Here is a 15106-nt window from a genome sequence, read left to right as displayed (position 1 = left end):
TTGAAATCCAGCTAGTTAAACAGAATGATAATGCAGCAATATCAAGATCTATAAGTATTCATAAAAAGCAGTCAGTCTACCTCTGTTTGCATAGCATACTACCCAAAGTATTACTATTTAAATAAACTGTAGGAATTACATGTACTATTGGTTGTCATGATTAAGGCTATGTTTTTATTCACGGAGGCTGCGGAAGTCACAGAATCCGTGACTTCCAGCGAACACCGTGAATTCAGCCCTGTCGGCCAGGAGCTGTGGGGTCCCCCCAGAGTTTCCAGGTGGGCAGGGCCGTAGCTCCCAGCAAACACGGGCACCGGGGGCCCCCAGAGCTGCCCAAGGCTGCAGCTCCCAGCCGCCTTGGGCAGTGGGGGCCTTCCCGCAGCTCCCGGCCACCGCGGGGAGGGTCACCGCGGTGCCATGCTAGGGGACCCTGGAGCTCCAAGCCCTCACAGGCGGTGGGGGGGCCCAGAGCTGGGAGCTGCATCCACAGCTACCCAACCTCTGCAAGCGGTGTGGGGACCCTGCAGCTGGGCTCCCCATTTTGTGGGATATTTTTAGTAAAAGTCAGGGACAGGTCACAGGCTTCCGTGAATTTTTCTTTATTGCCCCTGACCTATCCCTGAGTTTTACTAAAAATATCCGTGACAAAATCTTAACCTTAGTCATGAGCTACACTGTCACTTGTGCTCTGGCTTCTGAGTCTACTAAGAAATTACACATAGTAAAAAGGGCTATTTGAAAGTGACAAAACTAGAAGTCTAATTGTAAAAATGATAGATTACTATGGCTTTTTTGCTTAACTTTTTGATATACATGCTTACTACTTTATTACTCAATATCTCCTTGCAATGTCACTGTCGCTTTATTTTGAGGTAGTGGGGGTTTGTATTTTGGAGTGACCATCATGAGAAGTGCAACACCCAAAAGCCTACAATTAAAAAGCAAGCTCTAGTAGCACTAATTCAACTCCCAAAATAGCCCACCTGTCCATGCGTGTCCCCCTAGCCTCCAACCCAGAGATCTGTCTGTTTTTGCTAGACAGTGTTGTATGACAGAAGGGACTGAGCTAAGAAAATGTGGGTGGATTTTTGTTGGGGTTGGAGTTTTTGTCCCAGGAAAAGAGCTGGAAACCATTGGTATATATCAGTCTTTTGGGAGAAACTAAAATATGCCTATGGAGCCTTTTATTATTGGGTGTTGAATTTATTTTTAAATAAATCAATGTTACATAATTTGAGCAGGTTTTTTTAGTCTTCTGAAATAGTTTTTCCACTTCCTTTGGGCCATAATTTGAGTATCGTTTTTCAGGTCTTTCAGTCCCATCTCTTCCTGGAGCACTTGGTCCTCTCGCAATCACCACATCTGCAGTGACTGGACGGATGGCTATTCCTGGAGTTGCTGGTGTTCCAGGAAATTCTGTTTTGCTTGTCAGCAACCTCAATCCTGATGTAAGCTTGAATGGGTGGAATCAAACAATGCAAGTAGTTGGTAGTTTGATATTCACATAGAATATATGTTAAAATATTTGTCCTAAAATTTAAATTGGAAGTTAAACAAAGAAGGATAACAAATATTTTTTTACTTTGTTCATGTCAGAAATGGCACCGCAGCCACATCACTTGCTCTAAGTAATTCGCAATATTGGCAAAGATTAGAACCATATGCTAGCTTCATAGAATCTCAGAAGAACATGGACATCCTCATTAGAAACAAATATAACATGGGGGTATAACAATGGACATACTAATTGGAAGAAGCAGTCTATTGAGAGTCTGCAGCTCTTGCAGTCAGTAGACCTCCAAAGTGAAGAGAATACACATCTTACATAATCAAATACACTGAAACACAAAGCAAAGGCAGGCAACTGTTGAATAATTGTAAAACAGGTGTGGTCCCTTTAGGGAATGAGGATCCTCCTTGTGCCACTCTCACCCTTACAGAGGGCAGAGTATTCTCCACAAAGAAGAGATGGGTGAGAGCAGGTAGTTAAGGATGAGATAGAAGGGTGACCATGAGTGCCCTAAACTCTTGTGGGTTCTTTTCAAACTTTCCCATTTTTCCTGGGGAAAAAAATCACAGGTGGTTTAGAATCCAAAAGTAACATACAGGCTTGTGAGTGTCCTTTGACATACTGACATTTCCAGAAACCACTTTTTTGAAACCAATTGATAAATGTGAATATGTAGATTTGTTGTGTATTTTTAAATATACCTACCTTATGATTATTGTTTAGTTTTATAAATTTGCAGTAAAATTATCAGACCAAAATATTATATAGCTATACGATTTCAGTATTTGTTTTATCTGAAGGTGGCATAGGTAGAATTTCTCACTAACTTATCCCCAGTTCTTTGGAAACTTAGCATAAATATAAAAAGTGTAAAATATGTATTAAAAAGATGTCAGATCTTATTTACAAGTTTCTTCATTGAGTCTGTTTTGATATACTGTACATTTGTCTGTTCACAGACTAACTATATCATAGAAATGTAAAATAGCTGCTTGCTATTTCATACACTTCTTTCAGGTTCACCTAACTCATCGTATCTCCAGAATTCTCTGATGGATGTCACTGAAATAGAAGCACTTTTCTTCACATTACCAATATTTAACAATCTTTATTTGCAAAATTCTGATTGTACACATGCCTTTTAAGTACCTGAAATGACACAATGCTACAAATGTGACAAAGCAAAGAAACAGTACTGTATATATTCTCTTCATGATCTCCAGCTAGTTACTTTGTCTTCGTGCAAAGCATTGGGAAACACAGATTGTGAGCAATGTTGCAGTAGTTAAAAAAAAAGTCTGTTTGTGCTGCAGTGTATCCAGAACAAATTTATACACAAGCCTTGTGGGCTGGCCAAGGCCTGTCTGGCTACAAATACTGGCTTCAAAGTGGATAATCTTATTCTTGGAAAAAATCAGTCGGTTAAACAAGGCCAAACAAAATTCCTCCTACCAGGATTTCCACAGAGAACCTTGCAGAGCTCTTTGGGTAGGGAAGGGGCAAGGTTATGAAAATGAGCTTTCTTTTCTCAAACATTTAAACTTTCTGCATGGTTAGTCCTACACTAATCCTCCTTGCATTTGGAAACCGCAGAAGTTACTACATCCATTGTACACAATCCCACTGAGTGGGAACAGGGAAGAAAGGAGATAGGTCTTAGGTTATCTTTCTAACTTTTTAAAACAAATGTTGGGTTGTACCCTGATTACTGTAGTAAAAGCTGTGAGTGCCTCTTGCTGCTGACAACCAAAGATGATGACTCTCTCATTCCTAAGTGAACATATTCTGCTAAACCATATGCACATGTGAAACATAGAACAAAGATATTTGTAGCACTGCTGTTTTGTTCACTATTCATTGCAATTCTAAAAAGGCAATGCCAAGAACTTTGAATGCATGCTACAGTGTAAGCTAACCAGATATTGCCAAACCTTTTAAAAATTTCATTTAAAACTCAGAACGCTGGACATGTGCTACTTGGAGAGTACCCCTGTTGGTGACTTTGTTATAAGGTTACCATTTGTGCTTCAATAGTTACTGTGTTTGGGACAAATTCTTCTCATGGCTGCATGCATACGATTCAACTTCATCCCCTTCCTGCATGTAGCTCCTAGCTATGCTGTTAAGCCTGCAGCGGGAGCTCCAGCAACAGAAGTAACTCTTGCATGATGCCTGAATTTAGGATGCACACCTTGCCCTCTCACACTAAGTATGTATTTATTTTTTACTCACAAATGGCAAGCCGGCATAGCTGAAGTTGGAGCTTGCGTCAAGATATTTTTAAGGAAAAGGGCTTCATTTCCTATGGCGGTCTGTTGTTACTGTTCATAGTTTCTAAAACGGTCAGATTTGGAATATAAAATGTGTTTCCTCTTCTGGTTTAAAAAGAGAGAAACCGTTGTTCTTCAAGTGCTTGCTCATGTTGATTCCAATTAGGTGTGTGCATGCCGTGTGCATAGTAGCCGGAAGGTTTTTCCCCTAGCAATACCCGTCGGTTTGGCTTAGGTGCCACCTGGAGTCGCACCTCCATGGCACCATATATAGGGCCCTGCTGATCTGCCGCCACTTCAGTTCCTTCTTACTGCCTGTGACGGTTAGCCGGGACGCTTGTTCAGTTAGATCAGTAGTTAGTAGTTGTACTTAGTTCAGTCATTATATAGTTAGAATTCTGGTAGGGAATTGTTTGGGGGTACCGGGGCATGCCTTGGTCCCTGGAGCTTAAACACTGCATAGCTTGTAACAAGCCTGTGCCCAGGAGCGACCCTCATACTTCCTGCTTGAAGTGTCTGGGGGAATTGCACCAGAAGGATCATTGCAAGAGCTTTATGGGGATTTTGCCCCAGGACTCAAAAAGAGAGGGGCCAACGGTTGACGATCCTTCTGAGGGAGGCCGTCCTCCGTCCTCACTCAGAGCTGGGTTCGGCTAAACCAACGCCTAGTTCCTCAGCATTGGTGCACAGTACTCTGGCATCGACATGGGAAACTTTGGTACCAAAAAAGGACTTGGATAGAGACGCTCAGCACCAGCAGAGCTCCCTCTACAGGGACTCCGCACATGGCAGTGCGTGGTACTGTTCCTAGTGTCCCTCAAGAAGCCAGACAGGGTGCTGTTCACCCACACCGGGATGGAAGGACTCAGGCACAGTGAGATCCACGTTGGGCCACATAAGCACGGCACCACCTAGCCTGGCACTGTTGACTCCTGCTCTGAGTTGCCTTGTCACTCATTAAAATCATACAAGATACCATGAAAACGCCACCTTCCTGCCCCCGATGGTGAAAAGGACAGAGAGGAAGTATTTTGTCCACTCTAAAGCATTTGAACACTTTTATTCGCACCCACCACCAGACTCCTTAGTGGTGGCGGTGGCGGCGACAAATGAACAGGAACGTCAAGGGCACCAAGGTCCATCACCTAAAGCCCAAGATGCGAAGAAGCTGGACCTTTTCAGGAGGAAAGTGTATTCTACCGGGGGCTCCAGCTTCGAATTTTATCTTGAACTACCATCTGCACCTGAAGCAGGATGGGCTTGCTTTGTCATCAGTAAAAGTCTACTTGGTTGCCATTTCCGCCTTTCACCCAGGCATGGCGGGCCAATCGGTCTTCACCAGCCCAATAGTTGGATGCTTTCTTAAAGGACTTGACAGGCTATACCCTCAAATACAGCAGCCAATCCCAGCCTGGGACCTTAACCGGTTCTTTCCAATTTAATGTGCCCCCCCCCACCCCCCTTGAACCACGTGTGACATGCCTTTTGCTCTCTCTCTCATGTAAGGTAGCATTCCTGGTGGCAATAACATCTGCCAAGAGGGTATCTGAGCTTAAGGCCCTAATGTCTGAGCCGCCTTACACAGTATTCTATAAGGACAAGGTTTAGTTTCGGCCACACCCAGCCTCCCTCACGAAGGTCAACTCCCAGTTTCATGTTAATCAGGATATTTTTCTCCCAGTTTTCTACCCCAAGCCACACGCAAACAGCCAGGAACAAAAACTCTACTCTTTGGATGTTCGCTGGGCATTCGCCTTCTATATTGAATGGACAAAGCCGCTTCGAAAATCCACTCAACTATTCATCACAGTAGCAGACAGAATGAAAGGGCTTCCAGTTCTTCTCAAAGGATTTCATCACGGATTACATCATGAATCCGGACATGCTACGGTCTAGCGAAAGTACCTGCTCCCATGCTGACGGCGCACTTCACGAGGGCACAGGCATCTTCAGTGGCATTCCTGGCCCAGGTTCCAACCCAGGAAATTTGCAGGGCTGTGACGTCATCCTCAATCCACACCTTTACCTCGCATTACGCTATTACTCAGCAGGCTAGAGATAATGCAGCCTTCGGCAGAGCGGTGCTTCAATCAGTGAACCCATGAGCTCCGACCCCGCCTCAGAGTTCCTGCTTGGGAGTCACCTAATTGGAATCGATATGAGCAAGCACTTGAAGAAAAAACAGTCACCTACCTTTGGTAATTGTTCTTCGAGATGTATTGCTCACGTCCATTCCAAGACCCACTGTCAGAGCAAGGCTGGCAAGAAGGAATTGAAGTGGCAGCAGGTTCGCAGGGCCCTATATACAGTGCCATGGAGGTGCAACTCCAGGGGGCGCCTAAGCTGACAACGGGTACTGCTAGGGGGAAAACTTTCCGGCTACTGTGCACTCAGCACACATACACCTAATTGGAATGGACGTGAGAAACACATCTTGAAGAACAGCAGTTATGATTGGTAGGTAACTGTTGGTTTTTTGCGCCTCCCCCCGCCCCAAATTTTGTACATGAGCCTTGTTTTTACGGTTAGGCACCATTTATAAATTAACACTAAACATTTTATAACTGTAATAGTGGACACATAACTTACTGGATATTTGGTTCTGAGTGGACTTTGTTTACTCTTCCTACAAATACCTCCCTAGAACAGGCGTCATTTTTTGAGGATAGCATTAGGCTGAGATGGGGAATGATTAAGAGAGAAAGCGAATCTGTACCCCAAATGGCCATTTGTAATTTTATAGTTATCTTTCTGGTCTACAGGAAATAATGCCCATAATTGTGTCCCTTATGCTCTATGTTCTTCTATCGGGGGGGTAGCCATGTTAGTCTGTATCCACAAAAACAAGGAGTCCAGTGGTACCTTAAAGACTAACAGATTTATTTGGGCATAAGCTTTCGAAGTGGGGTTTTTACCCACGAAAGCTTATGCCCAAATAAATCTGTTAGTCTTTAAGGTGCCACCGGACTCCTCGTTGTTTTTATGTTCCTCTAGATTTTGATTCAACAAACCACCCCTGTTCATAAAACACTGAAGCATGTGCTTTACATTAAAGCATAAGCTTGAGTGCTTTAGTGAATGAGAACTTGTTTGAAAACAAGAATTGGTTCATGCAGATTATTTTCATTTAGCAGCTACTTACACTGAGTTTAAAGTAATTGCATACTCTATAGCAGGGGTTCTCAAACTTCACTGCACCGTGACCCCCTTCTGACAACAAAAATTACAAGACCACCCCAGGAAGGGGGAACTGGAGCCTGAGCCCACCCGATGCCCCAAGCCAGGGGGCCAAAGCTGACCCCCAAGGGCTTCCGCCTGGGAAGGGGATCTGTAATCTGAAGCCCAAGCCTGAGTCCTGCTACACAGGGCTGAAGCCCTGGGGCTTTGGCCCCAGGCAGTGGGGCTTGGGCTTTGGCCCCAGCCCTAGCAAGTCTGACACCAACCCTGGCAACCCCATTAAAATGGGGTCGCGACCCACTTTGGGGACATGACCTACAGTTTGAGACCCGCTGCTCGATAGTAGGGAAGTTCTTACTATTGCAAAAGATGAAGAATGGAGCATATAGGGTTGTGAACTATTGCAAATTTTATAATTGCCTATTGAAAACATTTTGCGTGTTAAAACGCATTATGCTGCGTCCATTGGGGCAAACGGATGAAATTATTGGGGAAAACATGAAAAGAATTATTCTTTAAAAAACAAAACAAAACCCAAGAATGATGTTTTTACCAGTTTGCAGTAGTACTTAGTAACCAAAATAGTTGGCTATAATTACTTACGGCATGAATTCCTTTTATATATTCAAATGGTGTTAAAATGTGTTTTGTCTTGTCATTTATACAGGCTATCACACCTCATGGGCTCTTTATCCTATTTGGTAAGGTTTTTATTGCCTCTACTACTACAGAACATTATTTGAAATGTACTGTGAGAAATCACAGGATCAGCATTGTTGTTCATCTGATGAACTGATTTAATTAAAATTTCATTTTTATTCCTTATCCAGAAAAACATAGTTACCCTGTCCTGTCAAATCGCTTACATACAAGGCAGGCTTGCATGTTTTCAATCTCAAGGAAATCCAAAGAGATTATGCTGGGTTTAATATGACAATAGCTTGGATCAGTAGTCACAGAAGAAAAAGAGGGGGGGGAAATTTCAAAGCAGAAAAAATAAAATAAAATGGTGGATCGGCCTGGGAGGGCTAACCTAGATATGATGCCTTAGTGGATTCTGCGTATGTGCTACCTTTCATGTTTGCCTCCCCTTCCTTTGTGTCACCAGAGTTGGGTGGGGAGACAACGTCAGAGGAAATAAAGTGAGGGCTTCATACATACACAGATTCTTTGTTCATGTTTTGTTGGTATCTTGAATGATCCTGTCTTTTTTTATTGTTGTCAAATTTAGCAGTTAAAAATAACTGTCTATGATGTTAGTGTAACCCACACACCTCCTGGGTGTGGTGTTCTGTCCCCTCTAGTGGCACCGAAACCACTTAGAGATTAATGAGCCTGCTACAGCTTTAGCTAAGGGTCATGTATCTTTTAGCTCATTTAGTAGAGGCACATGCATTTAGCTCTAGAGGTCCCGGGTTCAATCTTGCCCGCAGATGATCCGGGGTCTGTGGGTGTTAAATTAGCACTGAAAAAGATGCCACATTTATTCACAATTCCTCACTCCTTCAGAAAAATGCAGACCGAGACATAACCTTGAAAGCTCTTCATACAAAGCTCCTTGCCCAACTGTTTTAAATAGCTTGATTATTCTCCATTTTTGCTGATGAACTTCAGTGATATAAACTTGACACTTGAGTATTTTGCACTATAGATAATCAGATGCTCCAGACAAGTTAATACATTGAAAGTACCTTTTTTGGATTTCCACAGGTGTCTATGGTGATGTACATCGAGTAAAGATCATGTTTAACAAAAAAGAAAATGCTTTGGTTCAGATGGCAGATGCAACCCAGGCTCAACTAGGTACTAATAACCAGATTTTCATGGGCATGTTTGTTGTACTGATATCTGCAGTTTCCATTACAGCAGTTAACAAAATTAACAGCTGATTTGGAGTTTCAGAAGAGCTCTAGGTGTCTGCCATTCCACAATTCGCTATTCAGAATTACTGTTCAATTACTGCCTTAAACATACTAACTGGCTACAGATCATAACTTTTTTTCAATAAAATGTTCTGTTACTTCAGGCACTTCTGACATAACTTAAAAAAAACCAAGCAAACCAAATCAGTAGTAAAACCCACTAGCAAAACCCAGCCTCCCATCAGTACAAAAATGAGTTTAAAACTCATTTGTTTGCTCAGGATTTTGCCAAAGCAATAAGAATGCAGAGTTATCTACAATATAGGTTAATAATGGGATGAGTATATTTGAATTTCTGTTGACAATAGTGAGTTGTAGACATTAGTAATTTTAGTGCATGCACTGTCTCAGTGACTGGCACAGGAATATCAAAATACCTAATTTAACATGTTACTAAGCTTTTTGTTCTAAAGTAAGAAGTGAGTCTCTTCTGTAGTACTCAGAGGAAAAGCTACTTTGGTGTGATACTAGGAATACTGTGCCAAAATAAGTTAAAGATTTTGAAAGTATTTTTTCTATATTTTAAATATTCAAATATTCAATCAAAAATAAAACTGAAAAATTGGATTAGAAGAATCTTTGTATTATCATTAAATTAAGGTTAGAGGTTGTATTACATCCATTATGGTTATCTTTAGAATTTTTTGCTTTATTTAATGTTGTTAATAGTTGCTGTTATACTTGAGAAGCTGATATCCAGCTATAAATGGCACTGTTGAATAAGCTTGAAATTTTAGTCATTCAAACGGTGTGGGGATTTTTTCTTAGTCTGTTTTCCTGTTCAGATATTACTGTCAACATTTATGTTCTAGCCATGAGCCACTTAAATGGACAGAGACTTTATGGAAAGGTGCTCCGGGCAACTCTTTCAAAGCATCAAACTGTTCAGCTTCCTCGTGAGGGACAAGAGGACCAAGGTCTGACTAAGGACTATAGCAATAGCCCTTTACATCGCTTTAAGAAGCCTGGATCTAAAAACTTCCTAAATATCTTCCCTCCATCTGCTACTCTGCATCTCTCCAACATTCCGTAAGTATCCAAACATGCACAACTCAATTTGAAAAGGAACTTGTCTGTTAAAAAATGAGTTGTTTTTTTTAAACATCTGTAGCTTGACACAGGTCTGAATATTTTCCTTTGCCTTTTTCTGTTTGCTAAGATTTAGTGATTCTTTTTCCCCATGCTCAATGCTTAACCAAAGAATTTTCAGTGCATTCATTTCCAAATATAGCTTTAACAGTGACAAAGTCCTGTGAGAGTTACTTCTGTTACTCGTGAAAGGGACAAATTCAGTTTTAAGAAGACCGAGTCCTTATAGTGCACTCAGCAATAACTACGTGGATACAACCTGTTTTTCTCTGCTGCACAGATATTTTTTGCAGACCATATCCAACATTGTATATCTGTGCTGAAGGCAAAGTTCTTGAAAACCTGTTACTAGACTTTGTTAAATAACATACGATAGTCATATTATATAATGAACATTATTTCTATGTAATGACTGTGCATGTAGGAATGGTGTAATACACATGTGATTGTTTTAAGCCACTGTTTCTTTTTCTTTTTTCTCTACCGTTTTAAAGGGAATCTGACAGAATTTAGACTGAACATTAGGAGATGGAATCCAAACTAGCTTGCTATCTTTCTGGAGAATTAGTAACCTCTAATATTGCAGCATTGTGCTAGAACATCAGAACCAGAAAGTGAGCAAGAAAAAGAAAAACTGAGCTAGTTAATGCCATCAATTCTCAGACAAGCTTCCTTAACACTGCAACTGTGGTTGTACATAACATTACCTTAAAGGAACATTGTTTCAAAAAGGGAGGTGGGTGGGGGGAAGCCTTACCAAAGCTATATTCAGAGGACCACATTTTAAATAAAACGTACTTCGAAAAGTAAAAATGTCCAAATTATCTTAACTTATAATTCTAGAAATCTGAGTTCTGAATGAATTCCGTGCAGTTGCATTTGTGAACAATGCAGGGGAAAGCCTGAATGTTGTCTTAAGAATTTGTAGAACACTGAAATGTTAAGTCACAATATAAAAGTCTCGACACATGGGGCCAGAGTTTGTACTGACTTAAATTGATCAAAGCAAAATTTGAACTGTGGACTGTCAAACTTTACACAGGAAGCCTGAAATGGAAGTTCAAAAGAACAGAGAGAGTATAAAATCTATAACAGGATTATAATTAATTGGAGCATTTTTTCGTTTTAGACCTTCAGTTACTGTTGATGACCTGAAGAACCTTTTTGCAGATACTGGATGTACTGTGAAAGCCTTCAAATTCTTCCAGTAAGTTCTCAGAGCAGATTAGAGCATTTAATAATTTTATTATAGAAACTTTAATCCTGATGGATAGTGAACTGTTTTTATGTATAGAAACTGTGTATGTGAAGAAATTTTATGGACAAAGATATAACTACCTTTGCAGGGAGTTTTAGAAAACTGTTAAATCATAGAAGATTAGGGTTGGAAGAGACCTCAGGAATGTTCAACCCCCTGCTCAAAGCAGGACCAACCCCAACTAAACCATCCCAGCCAGGGCTTTGTTAAACCGTGGATACTAACACTGTACAGTACTGACAGAAAATGAAGTACAATATAGTATCCAATTAGTATTGCATGGGACTCTTTTGTGACAGGATGTAGATGCCCAAATTGAAATTTAGACAGAGCACTAGAAATAACTCCCCTGTTCATTTTAAAGAACTATGGGGTCTAAAATCTCATCTGAAAGATACCAGTTGCAGCAGTACTGTGTCCTGAAACACTATTTTGGGGCATCGATTGAATACCGATTCATAGGCAAGAATGACTCCTTTCAAATGGCCAACACTTAAATTCTCCTTAGAGGCCTTCCAGCCATATATATTTATCCTTTTTAGCTTTTGATATGCAACAGGATCCTGGAACAAAGTGGGACCACAGCAGGCCATCTGCTTGAAGATTTATATAGTTCTATCTGCTTCTATTTTTGTTTTAGTAGGTACATCTCTTGTTCTGATTCTTTTATTATACAAAAGTCTCAGCGGATAATACAGTGGCTGAAAAACGCTATCAGAGGTTTTTTGGGAGGTGTTGGTGTAATCAGGAATTGGTTAGAATTAATTTTGTTCTTCTGTTGAACTTCAGGAAAGATCGCAAAATGGCTCTCATCCAGTTGGGCACTGTGGAAGAAGCAATCCAGGCTCTCATTGAGCTTCATAATCATGACCTTGGGGAAAACCATCACCTCAGAGTTTCTTTCTCCAAATCTACAATCTGACTTTTCTGTGAATTTTCCTATTAAGACTGCACCACAGTTTCAGTAAAACCTTCAGACAGAGACTGAAACAGCTAAGACCAACTCTTGCCTCTAAAAAAAAAAAAAGAAAAAAAAAGAAACTCATGCTGAGTTTGATGTTCATGTGTATTCGTGTACACAGTAAAGAATCAAGGGATGATCTTTCCATTTGTTTTCTGCTAGTAATGTGGTCATAGGTTTAATATTCCTCCAGAAACAGTTTCTTCTATGGAATTAATCTTTAGCAACAATATTTATAGTCAAATTCCCTCCTTTGAATTATATTTCAGGAACACCCTTTTAGTTTTTGTTCCAAATTAGCCTTACATGACATTTCCAAGCCTATTTAAAATATACCATTCAAAGAATGCTTCAAATGAAATACTAAATCTACTCCTCTGTATGGATTAAACACTAATTTGAATGGGAAAGAGTGCTTGAGTTTCTCAATGAAAAGCAAGCTTATACAATGAATAGCTATTGAACAATATTTTATTGAATGGTATATCCATATTTTGGCTGATCTTTCTGAATAGCTTATGCATTTTTTAAAAATCTGCAATTGTTTGTGGGGGTGAAATTATTGGAGGAAAGGCAGTGCCTTGTCTCTCCCTGGAGTAAAGTAAAATCAAAATAAGTGAGATCTTTTGAAATGTGGTATCATTGACACTTGTAGCTAGGAATAGAATTATGGAATGAAAGCTTCAGATTTTTGGGTTTTTTACCATGAAATGATGTTGTGTAATATAACTTTGGAGCAATTGAAAGGAGAAAATAGTCCTGATTTCACACAGTTTTTAACATTTCTTTTCAGAAAAAAAATGTTTACAGTCTTAAGGAAAATATTCAGGTCTATCATATGGTTTGACAAATTTTTAAAAAGTTATTTTTGGTAAGGTCGTCTTTAGAAAAAAAAATTAACCTCAAGGGTTTTTTGTACCACTATAATCTCTAATACTTAAATCAGAATTACTGTGTATTTACTTAATTTCTTATTACGTGCCTTATTATGTGCTTATGATACAATAGCTTAGAGTTTTATCTAAAGTATCTTGAAAACTGTATTGTGGGCTTGGTGAGAGATTTTTTTCTTGATCGATTAGTTTTTAAGTGTTTTCATTGTGATTTTTAAAAATGTTTTTTCAATAAGTAATAGTCTGAATTCAAATTTTTGGTGCTTTGGTATAGAGATGGGGAGGTGGGAAGAAGGATAACTCAGTGCACATCCTGTAGGCCTCTTCAAATTTACCTGGTTACAGTTGGCTGACACCAATATTTGGCTGTAAAAAATTAATTCCAGTTTCTGGATCTTATCTAATGTTTCATAATATTTCGTCTCAGGATTCCTTTTTTCCCCTCAGTACTGAGTTTACAGTACTAAAAGGTTGACTTGCTTTCCTTCATAAATATCATAACTTCAATACTGAATGTCCACTTCTGTTTGGAGAGCAAGTTGAGATGCAATTCTTACTATTTTTGTTGAATGTAGGTATAAATTTTAAAGTTATTTCTATGATTGTATTAAACAATGTTAAGTTTTTTATAAAAAGAAATATCCTTTTTAGAAGTTATGTCCGCAGAAATTGGATTGAGTTTTTAAAGAGATATTCCTCTCAAACATAAATGGTTGTTTATTTCTGCTTTTGTAACTGCTATGAAAGTAGAAAAGATGTAAAGTTTTCTGCTGTAATGGTCTGTGGCACTCATTCATCTTGGTTTTTCATTAGATCTATATTTTCTTTCCCTAATCCCAGTTGAGGATTGTCAGACAGGGACAGTTCTGCAAATTTATAGATCCACACTTATAGGAGGGTGATGGTCTCTGTAGCAAAAATTGAGTAACCATCCTGACACAGAAATTAGATACATTGTTTCAAAAATTTCTGTAGAATGATAGGATAAGGAGCAGGTTATTGACTTGGCTTCCTAAGTTATATAGCTTTTTATGTTGTACAGTAGGCTGATCAGAATGATGAAGTTGGCAAAACTCTATACATTTTATTGTAATATAAACATTGTTTGACAGCAGGTATGTCTATCGAGATAGATGTGTATATTGCATAGGAGGTGTGCACACGATGAGTAAATATCTTCAAATATATTTATTTACTGAAAGATGTAAAGAGACGAGGGAGAAGTATGAGGGGAAATTTTTGGCATTTGTGATCCTCTCTCTTGCCACCTTCAAGTAGCTGATCCCATGTGGGAAAACGTCAAGCCGGTTTCTTCAGAATTCACAAAAATGTGTGGGATTCCTTGGTTCCACAACATTATCTTAAAATAAAACACTGCATTAGGTTGATTTTTCTAGTAGAATCGAGCACCCTTCATTTTCAGATAGGCCCTTCTTCAACAAGGTATTTAACACATCTTACATCACAAGTAGTTTCACTGATGTCAGTGGGACTATTCATAGGGCTTTCAGGCATGTGTACCTTGCTGAATTGGGGCCATAATGAATATGCCTCCTTACTGCACTTGTTGATGACATCTGCATAATTTATTAAAACATTGCCCATGTAACTTGGCCAACACTGGGGGTTTTTTTGTTTTTGTTTTGTTTTTAAAGAATTGCTGCTACCAGGGAAAGGAATTATATTGGAGATGAATGTAATTGAAGCCAGGAAAAGCAACCTTTTAAGTTTGAGTATTGGTATTGGCATGTATAATATTGAGTGGCGTGTGTGAGTATACTGTGTGTATAATATGCTATGTGTGTATATAAATATGCACATGACATGCGTTTTAATTTATTGACCCTATAACAGAAGGTGGGAATGCTTGAACTAATCTGAAAAGATGAGGGATTTTTGGTGTGGTATTAAAAATGGAAGAACATGTTTGATTTGTTAACTTTAAAAATGTAGCTACGCTTAGTATATGGATAAAGTCAGTTCTGGACTATTTGCAGTTTGAATTGTAGAGGCCTACAGCTTATAT

General features: G+C 39.5%; 1 protein-coding gene across 2 annotated transcripts in view; it reads left to right on the top strand.

Annotated features, from left to right (window-relative positions):
- LOC112118351 (polypyrimidine tract-binding protein 3) overlaps nucleotides 1–12253 on the top strand; it is a 97978-nt gene extending 85725 nt beyond the window's left edge. For both annotated transcript variants that reach the window (XM_024216620.3, XM_024216618.3), the window contains 6 exons: nucleotides 1309–1448; nucleotides 7625–7658; nucleotides 8668–8760; nucleotides 9692–9908; nucleotides 11098–11175; nucleotides 12016–12253. In XM_024216620.3, the coding sequence (XP_024072388.1) occupies nucleotides 1309–1448; nucleotides 7625–7658; nucleotides 8668–8760; nucleotides 9692–9908; nucleotides 11098–11175; nucleotides 12016–12148 (695 nt within the window). In that variant the 3' untranslated portion in view covers nucleotides 12149–12253. The remainder of the gene's footprint in view (nucleotides 1–1308; nucleotides 1449–7624; nucleotides 7659–8667; nucleotides 8761–9691; nucleotides 9909–11097; nucleotides 11176–12015) is intronic.
- Nucleotides 12254–15106: the final 2853 nt, after the last annotated feature.

The sequence above is a fragment of the Terrapene carolina genome, unplaced genomic scaffold (genome assembly GCF_002925995.2).
Source record: "Terrapene carolina triunguis isolate 2854851 unplaced genomic scaffold, T_m_triunguis-2.0 Scaffold35022, whole genome shotgun sequence".
In the NCBI taxonomy this organism is placed as follows: Eukaryota; Metazoa; Chordata; order Testudines; family Emydidae; genus Terrapene; species Terrapene triunguis.
This window is presented reverse-complemented; position numbering and strand designations above follow the sequence as displayed.